The sequence below is a fragment of the Candoia aspera genome, chromosome 11, assembly GCF_035149785.1.
Source record: "Candoia aspera isolate rCanAsp1 chromosome 11, rCanAsp1.hap2, whole genome shotgun sequence".
NCBI lineage: Eukaryota > Metazoa > Chordata > Lepidosauria > Squamata > Boidae > Candoia > Candoia aspera.
In genome coordinates, this window is record NC_086163.1 from 1,989,210 (window position 1) to 2,002,549 (window position 13,340).

General features: G+C 44.2%; 1 protein-coding gene across 3 annotated transcripts in view; it reads right to left on the minus strand.

Moving 5' to 3' along the window:
* The window catches only part of WTIP (WT1 interacting protein), a 98,495-nt gene that overhangs the window by 33,621 nt on the left and 51,534 nt on the right, over nt 1–13,340 (minus strand). For all 3 annotated transcript variants that reach the window (XM_063312761.1, XM_063312759.1, XM_063312760.1), the window contains exon 3: nt 9,024–9,091. In XM_063312761.1, the coding sequence (XP_063168831.1) occupies nt 9,024–9,091 (68 nt within the window). The remainder of the gene's footprint in view (nt 1–9,023; nt 9,092–13,340) is intronic.

Consider the following 13,340-nt stretch of genomic DNA (forward strand, 5'->3'; position numbering starts at 1 on the left):
CAACTGGCCCACTGTGCTTGTCAGCCATGCCACCCACCAGCGTTATCGACCTAATCGATTTCTTTCATACTGTCTGAAGTCTTCAGAGAAAACGCTGTAATCAAGAGTTCCCAATGTTCCCAGGGAGCTGGATGCTTCACTGGCTTCTAACGTAGTCAGGGACCCTTTGATTGCCCTTCCCATATGCAAGGAGGGTATGTGATCATCACCACTATTATTAGCAATGCCACCACACTAATTCGTTAGGAACTCAAAGTTAGAGCCAATCCTCAGTTATTGTACAGGTAAATGCTTGTAATCTCTTCAATCTATCTTTCTATCACATTTATTTCTGCCACAATCAACAGGCTCTTCATTTTTTTTTAACCATGGATATCCATAGTAAAAAAAAAAAACCTCGGTAAATCTGTAATAAATAACATCAACCAAACTGGCAGGCATCTCACCAAAACTCACCAAAAGCCATTTAAAAGCATTAGGGTTTTCTAAACAAAGGGTATCACAAACTGAGCATCAGCATCACACCCCTTATGGCATTCCCAACAGTTTCCCCTGAGTGGCATCAGTTAATTTCAGCCAGAAAAGGAAGTCCTGCAAATACCTCAGAACCAAGCTGTACAGAGTGTTATAGGTGACAACCAGCACTCTGAAGCACTGGTGTGATATGCGATATGTGATAGGACAAGGGACAATCCATAATCAGAGGACAGCATTCTGGACTAGCTGGAGCTTCTGAGTGGTCTTCAACAGAAGCCCAGGCAGAGCACGTGGGGACAGGCCAGTGACATACTGAGAAGGGTACAAGTTATTGCTGTGAGGTTCTCCTCCTCCCAACTGGGCAAGGACCCCCCACCTCCAGTCATGGCCTTCGCTTGCCCATAAAGGAGCAGCTGTGAGTCCAGGAAGATTCTCCCCCCTCCACTGGTCATGCATCTGCTCTCTCAAGGGCAGTGCTACGAAGACCACACCAGAGCCTCTAGAGCACCTCAGTGTCCACAGAGTAACTTGCCTTGGTAGTATTCTTTCCTTTTCCCCACTTCCCTCAACCTTGCCAAACACAGTTGTTTTTTGTAGTCCATCATCTGCTCCTATCACATGCCCAAATATATGAATGTTTGCTTCCTGGTCACTGCATAAAGGGTTATCAGGAAGCAAACCAAGTCTTGATCCAAGACTGACTGACTGCAGTGTATGGTACCCTTAGAAACCATCTCCAAATCCATTAGTTTGAAGCCATCTATCTTTTCTTCCACTCTCTCTTAATCTCCAACTTTTACAGCCATCAAAGGATAGCTTGCCCTCCTATATAAGAACTCCTCTCTAAAGAGTTTCCCTAAAGAAGTAAAAACTTGGCTTTCAAAGCCATTTGGGAGGTGTGAGATTTTGGTATCAGTACCATTCTAATGTATATTGTTAATTACTGTATTGTTGCTTTTAATTCTATTTTTTATGTTTACGCTATGCTGAGTTGTTGGGAGTAGAGCAGGACAGAAACAATAATAAATAAAATAAATAATGGCATCTGTTAGGGAAAGTTTCTTTTCTTTTTTGTGCCTCAGTTTTTGATGCCTGGGGACCGCCTGGACAAGTCCCTGCAGTTCTCTTGGCAAGGTTTTTCGGAAGTGGTTGGCCATTGCCTCCTTCCTAGAGGTGAGGGAGAGGGACTGGCCCAAGGTCCCCCAGCCGGCTTTGTGCCCAAGGCGGGACTGGAACTCAGTCCCCCGGTTTCTAGCCTGGTGCCTTCACCACACCACACTGGCTCTCATAATGGAAAGGCCACCGCTTCAATTCTTCTTAGCTGTCACTGAGCTGTTCTTATCCTTCACAATCTTGTTTACATTTTTGTTGCTTTACGTCTGCAGCACATGGTTTAGTTTTATTCTTGAGCCAAGAAAACACTTCTGCTTCTTCATAGTCAACTTCAATTTCTCTAAGCATAAAAGTTACCTTGATATTAAACATTAATCTGGATTTTTTACTTTCTACTTTCCTAACCGGCTACTATGTTTTTAACATTATTTTTAATAGCAAAATACCAGAAACAGCAGCAGCATCACCATCATCCACAAAAAAATAAACTGTGGTTTTTTATATATATATGTGTGTGTGTGCGTGTGCATGTGCGCGTGAGAGAGAGCGCAAAATAAATGTGATAAAAAAAATCTAATAGTTATTGGATGGACAGCTATATAAAATTCAATTCAATCTTCCACCTTATCATCAAATGTAGGTCAATATGTAGAAACCTATTGCTTCATGTTCTCATTGGTTGAACACAAATGAGCTCTCATAAATCTCCTTTACTTTCAGCTAATGATACTACTTTCAAGTGATATCATTTGACAATCAAGACTGTTGGGGTTTCAAGTTCCTCTTTGGATTCCAGCTCTTCAGATTTTCCAGTTCTGCAGTTCTTGTAAAGTATTCGCTGCACTGGTTGAACAGAAATGCACAGAAGAGGCGTCCTTGTGTCTACACCACTCTATTTTTCCAAGGTCAGAGCTTACAGTAGTGTCTTGTTCACTGCAAAGGTCCCTCTGAAGAATAGCTAGGTATTCTGGCACACCCATTAGCCTTCATATATTCCACATTCTGCATAATCTAGCCAAAGGCCTTGCTTTAGTCAATGAAACAAAGGTAATCCTCTTCCCTAAATTATTCTGTCTCCCATTATCTAGCTGATTAGCTATCTCTTCTAATGTCCCTCTGTCTTTTCTAAAATCTGCCTTCTCCAATCATCATCACAACACTGAAACAAATCAACAGCAACAAATCAAAAATTTGGAGCAAAAAGAACCCATCCTTTATCACTTGGTTTAATCGCATTTAGATGAGCACCCACATTAGCCTGTCCCACACAACCTCTGCAGCCATTGTATAATGGTCAAGATGGAGTTGATAGGACTGTGAAAGCAAGGGTGACTTATGGGAACAGAGGTGTTCTGTGAACACCTGAATAGGTCTTTTTAGTCATTCCTCAAGAACTGACCACTGCAATGAACTTTAAGAAGTCCTCATCTCAAGAAGAGCTCAAATGCCATTTTTGGTTGTACTTTATCCCAGAATTTTCTGCATACTCTAACACCCAGATCACAGGAGAAGTAACGGTCACCGTTCTGGGTTGTAGCCAAACTGTTCCCTTTTGATAATGCACTGTGCTTGTGGTAATGAAGACTCACACTGAGGAGGGCAATGATGTCATGAAGTTGATGGTCCACTGCAGCAGCACTTTGCGTGAGATATGGGGTGCTAAAATCTCACACAAAAATAGGTTATACTTCTTGAGATGTAAGGAAGAGGATCCAGGAGCCAAGAGGAGATGGCGTGAATTCCAAAAGAAAATGGTTGGAGAACGAGGCTTGAGGAAAAGGAAGAGTAGCAGCTGGGAACTGAGGTTAGAAAAGGCCAAATAGAAAAAATGCCCCAAAGACACTGTGTGGCTCTTCAGTCAGGAGGGCATGGAGACAGGCAGGCTGGTCTGATGCCATGGTAATCCGTTAAGCTATGTTTGTGCATCAGACTCAGTTTGATTCCTGAATGGCCTGGTTTCTGGCTCTGCAAAATATCCTGAACTGTAAGCTAAGCAGATGGGCTAGGCTCGCCTTACATGATAAACTACAAAAATACTAATCAAGATTAAAACCAGTCAACTGCACTCTATACTGCAGCCAAAGCCCTTAAATGTTTAATGGACCTGGCTTAGGTATGCCGCACAAACCCCAAACTATGCTTTGAATCTTCTTCAGCTCCATTTGGTGATGCCGGTTTCTAGCACTGTAAGGGAAGGAGAACATGTCCTCACTGTTCACTTTCTTCATGGCCAACAGGGGTTCATTCCCTCATTTGTCTTTCATTTATGTTACCAAAGCCTTAGATACCATTCACCCCTTTGCTTCAGCATTCCTGTTTGCTTTGATTGTCCCTTTCTCAGCCTTCTTCTGCCCACAATATTATAAGGGAGCAGTGACTAGAACTGTCCTCTGTAATCCAAACATGGATGTGCCAGAAAAGTACTGTATTGACCTTTTTATTCTCCAGCATTTTCTATTGATTACCAGCATATAATTTGAGGGTCTTTTCCTTTGTAAGCCATATACAGTACTATATAGGATATCGATAGTCCAGACAAGTCCAAACTCTCTACCACCTACTTCAGCCCCATCAGTGATGTAGTTGTTCAGCTTTGCTCATTCATTTGACAAAAACACTGGATGAGCACTTGTAGAGTCATGCTAGGCTACAGTGGCAAAACATCGGGAGGAATCCAGAAGCACCTTTCCTAACATGTTTTATTAAAAGGCATCAGCTTTCATGAGCTGCATAGCTTTTAATAAAACACGTTAGGTAGAAAAGGTGCTACCAGACTCCTTTTGATAGATGGCATATTGAAATTCATTTTAGGAGCTTTTAATTGCAAAATGGCATATGGTTTTAATTGAAGACAACCTACTTGGTGTAAGTCAGAAATAACACAAATCAGTGCAAAGCTGAGTGAAAAGAACACCAAAGTTCTTAAAGAAATTGTGACTACATATAATAGTTTTATTTCTCTGGATTGATTGACAGCACTGTAATTTAAGCAAACATGATTTACACTAATGAGAATATATAAATAATTTAATAAACATAGAGTGCAATCGTTGGCACCAGGATTTGCAAATCTGTGGACTTTTTTTTTCAAATGTCATAGCTTTCATTTTAAAAATGACTGCATAATCCATATGGACAACCATCCAGCATGAAAACCAGAAAATCTGCTCCAATCCTGAACAACTCATGTCACCTTCCAAGGGCTGACCAAACGGGACTAAGTCTATGGAAAATTTCTTCTAAATCTTTGGCCAGGATCAACAATGGATTTTCTTTTTTCTAACCAGTAGGCAGAGCAGATCCAAACTGTTCCTGATTAAAAATAGCAGTCCCTATTTTCTTTGGCTTTAAGTATGCTGCAATTTATCAAGGAAAGCAAGTAAGAGTGTCTGGCTGGGAATATTTCTGTGAGCAGAAGGCAGCTGGAGTTTTAGAGTCCCACTGAAAGGATCATCCCCAAGCTGAATGCCAGCTAGCTAAGCCATACAGTCCCGATGGTGACAGTTTGTGCAGCAGCGCCAATGGCCTGGCACTGATTTTTCAGCTGTACTCCAGAATCCTCTGCAAGATCAGAACTCAGATTAGGCACACAACCGTGCAGGGCAACACAAAAGGACTTTCACCATTGCCACCACAACCTCTCTTTCCTTGGACACCCGGACTCCAGGAAGAGCAGCCATGCCTCTCCAGCCTTTGCTGACAGCTCCAGCTAGCCTGACCAGTGACAAGGCAGGTAAACTGAGAAACAGGGAAAGGGCTGCAGACCTCCCACTCCTGTGCCAGTTACCAATCCCAGGAGTTAAACGGGATGAGCCAAGTCATTTGGTTTGTAAGTTGTACCTCACAGCTTAGCCACTTGTGCTTCATTCAGCAGGCCCTGGTTAAACCATGGTTTAGTACAATGTACGAGCACAAGCTGCATGCAGCAGGGACAAAAAATAATCTAACTGCCTTTAGATTATGCAGCCTGTGTAAGACCCAGCCCCTTGCACTGGCTTCTCTGCAGGCAGGAGGGAATCTGAAGCACTCGTAGGAAAGAAAGTGGTGGGAACAGGCACAACCAGGGAATGAAAATGCTGGCTTGAACAGGAGGAGTTATAATAATTTGGGCTGTGCATGCTTCAAAAACAGTTCAAGATGTATCTGTTGTAACTCCACTGGCAATGCCCTCCTCAGGCAACTGCTCCCTCCTTGCCTTCCTTGCTCTGAGCTGTGATGCGCGGTCGATGTTTGCCACCACAGACTACTGAGAAGAACTGTAAGCTGAACTGCCTCCCAAGACACAGTGTTCTCCCATGGAAACTGCTCTCTCACTGGGCTGGAGGACTGGGCCGTCGCCACTCACTCTGCCCCGTTCCCCAGACGGTCTCTGAAGCCCGTCCGCTCAGGACTTCCCCCGATGGGAGGCCTGCTGACTGGAGAGAGCGCACCACTGAGGCCGCTCCTCTCTGCGCAAGGCACTCGGTCCAGGGAAATCAGCCTGGCACTTCCCAGCTCTTTGGCCACCAAAGAACCACCTAATTTTCCCCAATTTTCTAACACCTTCTGGAAGCTCTGCTGCCATTTTAATTAGTTTTAAATTTATATTGGGATTCGGATCTAGATCTTGGCAAAGTATTTTGTTAGCACGACATATCTGGGAAACATATGACTTCTCACATTCATTCTGAAGTATATTTTCTTGCTTTTGTCACTTAAAAGCTCTGTGGCTGGATTCACACAGAATGTTGGCTACGCTGTACTAAATTGACAGCAATTGTCTTAAGAGATTGCGTGAACCAGGCCATCCCTGAAACCATAATATAGTTTATCCGTATGGGAACACAGGGATCTTTTGCTAACCTAGGATAGGAGTTGAGGAGATTGTGTCAACTCAGCCAGTGAGAACATATGGACAGCTGATGTTTCAGAACCTTCCCAGCTAGAAGCAGAATGAGATTAATATGTGGATTTATGCTATTTGCCAAGATTTAAAATGAAGAAGCAAAACAAGCTATCTTTGCATCTCAAGTATTCCATGTGGAATACAAATAGGTTGAGACCAAGGGTGGGACAATTTGACCCATCAGTCTAAATTCTCATAGCCAAAACTTTACTGATTTGTGAAATATATTGCAGAAATGGCCTCTGAAACTCTGTAACTGAAATTTTAGAAATTGTTAATTGGGGCCATTTAGTTTGATTTGACCACAAACAAGGCAAATCCTATTTAGGCTGTATCAAAGGGAAGTAAATGTTCTGCAAGTAGACCTTGCTTAATGACTGCCTGTTTAGTAACCATTTGAAGTTACAGTGAAAAAGTAACTTTATGACCAGTCCTCACACTTACGGCTGTCGCAGTGTCCTGCAGTCACATGATTGCCATTTGTGCACTTCACAGCTGGCTTCCAACAAGCAGAGTCAATGAAGAAGCTGGCAATAAAATTGCAAGTTGTGGTCACGCAATGTCTCACTTAACAACCTGTGGTGATTTGCTTAATGATGAATGTGAAGTGGTATTGTAAGTCTGTTGTGGTCACTTAGCGACCACATTGCTTAGCAATAGAGTTGCTGGTCCCAATTGTAATTGCTAAGTGAGGACTACCTGCATTTTATTTTGCATTTATCTGACCATTCTTTGAGTATTATGATCAGTTTAGGTCACCAACTTTGTTTCAAACAATCTAGAAAAGTTTCAGAGAAAATCAACTAGGACCATCACGGGACTTGAAATTAAGTCCTATGAGGAGATGTTGAAGGAACTGGAAAGTCCTGAGAAGAGGAAACTAAGGAGGGATATGATTGCATTCTTCAAATACCTAAAAAGATGTCACACAAAAAAACAAAATTATGGAGGCAGATTATGATTGAATGTTACATGGCATGCGTTCAAGCAGATATGTTTAAAATTTGGATTCCTGCATGGAGCAGAGAATTAGTTTTGATGGTCCCAATTACTCCTTCCAACGCACGATTACTTTAAGTAGGCACTGCAACCAAATGGCTGCCTGCGTGAAATGGCCCTCTGCCTGCCCTAAAGCAGCTTGTCTTCCATGGAAGTTCTCTGGCCTAAGTTGCCCGTGTCTAGGAAGATGGCCTAACAACTGGGCAATGCAAGTCCCACAACCACATGACTCCATCCATGGCATATTTTAGGGCTGTTGGCACACCCAACCTCTGACAGTGGGATTTCAGGATTTATTTTTTGCATATTCAACAGGGGAAGAAAGAGAAAAAGTTTTGCAGTTGTCTTGGATTAGTGGCTTGGGCTCTACTAGTTCATTTTCAATATTTACCTCTTGCTCCAAGATAGTCAAAACTGTTGTAAAAGCCCCCACCGCATTTCTTTTTTAAAAAACGAGAAGCAATTTACAACTCTGCAACAGCTGGCTTATAACTGTTTTTCCTTTTAGTCATGAGAACAAAAGGGGTCTTTCTGTTGCCTCATCCACTCTTTGCTTTTTTTAAACTACAGAGGGGCCTTTCTATATTGCAGATTATCTGTACACACAACAGGGAAGGATCGGCATGCAGGGATGATAGTAAAACTCAAGATGGTAGCCATGACTATGCAGTCAAAATCCTGTGATACATGTACAAAGAGGTGAGCTTCTGATCATACGGACATGGCTACCTTGACTTTTCTTACCCCTTCCACCCTGCTGTGCTTGGGAAGCTGCCATCAACCCAATAATGCACCCGCCTTTAGTAATAAGTGAGAAAAGACTGAGGAGGGAACAGTTCATCCCACAACTATTTCTCAAAATATAATATAATTATATAAATGTAATTATGATGAGAGCCACTGGTGCAGTGGTTAAGGCATCAGGCTAGAAACCGGGAGACTGGGAGACCTAGTCTTGCCTTGGGCACAAAGCCAGCTGGGTGACCCTGGGCCAGACACACTCTCTCAGCCCTAGGAAGGAGCAGGCAAGGGCAAACCACTCCTGAAAAACCTGCCAAGAAAACTGCAGGGACTTGTCCAGGACACGACTGAATGCAATACATACATACAATATTTATATTTATACAAATAAAAAATAGGGTCATAATGTAAAACTGGTCTGAAATCTTGTGGATGATATCTAAGATTCCTTTCTGTCTCCAGTCTGTCAAAAATGGTTTTGTAACTTTAAAATAAGTGTATCTGTGGAAAAGTTCAACACAGTGGCATGTATAAGGCTGGATTTTACCAGCACATACCTGGTACTTAAGCTCTATAGCTGCTTGTCAGAGAAGATCATAATCAAGGTAATTTGAGAAAAAAAAATCCTCTGCTACTATCAGTACCCAACATCCTAACTGTATTAATCAAATTATTCAAAATTTGTCTTTGCTTTTGCAATTCACACAAATGTAATTGAGCTTCATTTAATATGTAGCTTGCCTGTGAGCCTTGCACATATGTGCATTAATTTCTCACAAGACTCAGAAATGCCTAAAATCTTACTTACTAGGAAATCTTCTTCACAGTAGACTTTTCCATTAACATTGTAGAAGGCTTTCCCTCGCAATCTTCTCCCTGTTAAAGATATTGTACCGTCAGACCTTTAATATTCTAGAGATATTATAAAAGGGGATTAATAACAATATAATGGATGGGAACAGATGAATTCAGGAACATGTGCTCAAACTACAGCTGTGGGTACAAAAGTAATTTTCAATTTAACAGAAGGGGAAAAGTGCCACACATGCGCAGTCATATACATTTATGTAATTAAGGAAGTTTAAGTTTAGTTAGATGTAAATCAAATCAATTTGGTTTTGCAATGTTCTGGGCCTCAGCCCTGAAATGTGGTTCGCCAGCTTCTCAAAGCTTGCACATCCTGCTTTAGAGTGTCTCAGAAACAGCAACATAAAACGTAACGCCTTGGAACCTTCCTGCCCTTCTTGCCTTCTCTTCCTACTCCAGATACCCTTTGCAAAGCTTGCTCATTTTTTGCTCCCCAATTTTCGGCACTTTTGAAATTCTCTGGATGGCACATTAGTTAGTTTACATCATGCAAAAAGCCAAGAATTAAGAACAAATCAGCAACAAAGATGGAGAGATCAGAAGCCAAGTCTCCTGGAGAGGCTCTTCAGGGACAAAAGAGCAAGGACACTTTCCCACCTGAACTTCCTTAAATGGATCTGCCTTGGGAATCCACACCTGGAAGCTCCACTTCTTTTGGTTAATGTCATTCTGTCTTCGTGAATGAGGGAAGTAGGAATGGGAACCTTTTTATTTCACCATCCCTGTTCATAACTTGCACCAGCTGACTTGGCTGAGTTAATCTGGAATTGCTCACAGCGTGGACAGGCAGTGACATGTGGCTACTGAGTTTTATGCAGAATGTGTTCTATTTCTAAAAATGCTGTTTCATTTGGAAATAAAATAAAGCAGCCTCTCCTGGGCTGTCCTCCTCCAAAGATGCTGGATTTCAACGCTCATGCCCTTCCTGTATCATCCCGTGGACCAACGAGTAGCTTGATCCTGACCTGAGCTGAAGCCAACAATCAGACTCATGATGATGGACCCTCTGGAAGCTTTCTCTCTCCTCTTTGGAGTCTTTGGAGAGCAGCGCTCTCTTTCCAAAGGCGCTGAGAAGATGGCAGAAGGTTCCGAAGAAGGCGTTCCAAGGGGATCAGCGTGGAGGAAACGTGCGCTGGAGAAGCTGGGTGCGAAAAGGAGTCGGCCAGGGCAGCCAGGCGCCTCTGCTTCGCCCGTGGCGGCTGGGCAGAGAAAGCGAAAGGTCCGTGCGGGGAACTGGGAGAGGAGGCAGCTGGGTGGAGGAATGCGGGCTGGGTGGCTTCGTGCGGCTGGGGTGAGGCGGTGGCAGTTTATTGCTGTGCTGCAGCTCAGGGCTCCTTGCAGCCCCAGAGCCATGCGGTTATGGGTCCGCTGGCAGCCTCGCAAGGCAGGGTGCAGGGCTTCCAAAGGGGCAGAGATGGGGGGGAGATAGGTGGGGGGGGGGAGTTGAAGGCAGTGTTCAGTGCTGGGAGGCACCAAGCCTGGAATGGCTTGGATTGGGGTGGGTGCTCGGGCTAACAACGGGTAAAATTCACTTAATGACGGCAAGGGGAATTGCCAGGGAAATGCCATCTCACTTTACAACTATACTGCTCAGTGATGGAAATTCCGGGCCCAATTACCATTGTTAAATGACAGATGGCACGCTTATGTTTGACATAGAATCCAATGCAACTGACAGTTCATACCCTCACTCAGTGCTCCCCTCCACTCGTTACATGCACTGAGGTTGCAGATGTAATCAAAGAGCTCAGCCCCGGCAAGATGCCAGACACAGATTTTATTACAGCGGAAGTTCTCTGAAGTAATTTGGACTGGTGGACTCTGGTATTAGCCTCTCCATTTACATACATTTATCATACAGTGATGATTCCCAAAGATTGGGGCCTTGCCCTAACAGTTCCTATTTACAAGAAAGGTAATCAGAATCTTCCAACTAAGTACTATCCTATCAGTCTACTGAGCATTATCAGCAAAATATACGCCAGATACCTACCCATAAAATTTCAGGACAGGTTAGACCTAGAGAATACATTAGCCAAGGAACAAGCTGGATTTAGAAATGGCTGCTGTATTTTTGATCATGCTGCTATTCTGCAACACTTGGTAGAGAAATACTCTTCAAAACCACGTGTGAAGCTATATACGACATTTATAGATTTCACAGCAGCCTTTGACTTAATCTCCCACTCCAATCTTTGGCATAAACTCCAAAACTCCTCCATAGACAGAAGGTTCTTTCCACTTATCTAACACTTTTTATGACAACTCAACTATAAAGGTCAGATGCAGCTACTCTCAGGGTTATTATTCCAAGGAAATCCCTGTTAACAGAGGAGTTCAGCAGGGATGCATTCTGGTACCATCATTATTTAATTATTATATCAATTCTATAGGCCTTCGGATGAATTACCTTTCACATCATTCTGTCATGTTCACCGTTCCAATGTTCCTGGTACATCGTAACGTTTCGCATGTCATTTACCTGATACGTGTTTGATCTGGGAAGGGAGGAGGATTCCATCTTGGGGAGTCGTTATCTGTTGGCTGTTGGTTTGGAATGTGTTTGGGTTATCTCATGTGTTCAAGGTTACTTTCCCAGGACATCAGTAGAAACGGTTACCAGCACCTGGGGGTGGGGGAAGTTTGCTACGGCCGGGCGAGGGGAGGGATTACGTTTGAAGCGAGGGTTTTTAGTTTGTATTTGGCGCGCTTTTACTCATTCTCAGCTTTCTCTGTATTTGCATACTATTCTCACAATAAATCAGATATCATTAAGTACCTGCTTGTGAGTCTGACTCTGTTAGGATAGGCAACCATTACATAAAGCTGAGAAACTAAAAAAAAATTTTCCGTTAGCCCCTTTCCGGATTTATTTGTGAGGGGACATGCTAGCGATGAGCAAACCAAATCCACAAGCTATAGAAAGCGAGGAGTTGAGCGAGGGGGAACCCGATTCTACGGTGGTAAGAACGGAAAAAGTTCCCCCTAGAGAGACTTCAGAAGTTCGGGAGGGGTCAAGCTTCAGCATCGGGGATGAGGAGGTTGGAGGCAAGAGAGCCCCTGAACTAACCGGCGAGTTGCCAGGCGAGTTGATCACCTGGGATGAGACACAGGGAGCCCTACCTGGGACGTCAAGAACGTCGTGGAAGCAGCGGTACCCGTTGTCCCCAACTGTGGTGAGACAAGAGAGAAAGGAGGGATCCCAAACCCCTGAACGTATAAAACTGTTGGAGGCTAAATTGGAGTCCTTAGAATTTATGTTCCGAAAAATGTCCATGGACTGGGGTCCCCGAGAGAGGAGGAGAGAGGAGTCCAGTCATAGGTACTCGACTCCTTCCTCGCCCCCACCTTCCCCAGAGGAAAGGAGTAGAACCCAGCACCGAGAGGAAGTGAGAGCGCCGAGGGTGAGAATTTCAAGGTCCCCTCCTCGAGAGCGGAGATCTTTGGGGGCTATGAGGAAGGCGGATCGTCCAGCTGTGACGAAGGGACCGCCCGGAGTGGGGATAGAGGACTTTACTGTCAAATTTGATGGAGACCCAACCAAGTTGTCGTTTTTCCTTACCAATGCAAGAAGTTATATGGACGAATGGGAACAGTGCTTCCGTTCAGAAAGGGCTAAGATTAATGCCATTGCCACTAAGCTCAAGGGGTGGGCGGCCGATTGGTACGTGCAGTTGTGTCAGTCGGAGGCCCCTGAGTTGGAGGAGTTTGAGGAATTCCTGTGGGCGTTAAAATTACACTTTGAAGACCCGTTAGCTAAAGAAAGAGCAAAACGGGCATTGAAGGAGCTGCGCCAAGGGCCACGATCGGTGGCAGACTATGCTCTGGAATTTAAGGCTTTGGCTGGGAAAGTTGAGGATTGGTCCCAATCCACCTTAATAGAACTGTTTAAGGACGGTCTAAATACAGAGGTCCTAAGGTGGTCGCTTGGGCAAGACGACCCGGACTCCCTATATGAGTGGATACAGCTGGCAGGGAAGGCTGAGCATGCCCAGGAAACTTTTGCTCACCGGAGGGTGATGAAATATGCTAGGCTCAGCAAAGGTTCCTGCACCGCTGCACCCACTGGGAAGCCTGGGCAACGTGCGTGGGAAGAGGAGAGAGAGCGCCGCTACGCGAAGGGACAATGCCTCCGATGTGGGAAGGAAGGTCACCGAGCGGCAGCGTGCCCGAAAGACCGAGGAACGTCCAGGAAAGTCGTTGGGGAAGTCACCCTCTCTACCCAGGAAGATGAAGGCGGCTCTGGCTGAGATCAAGG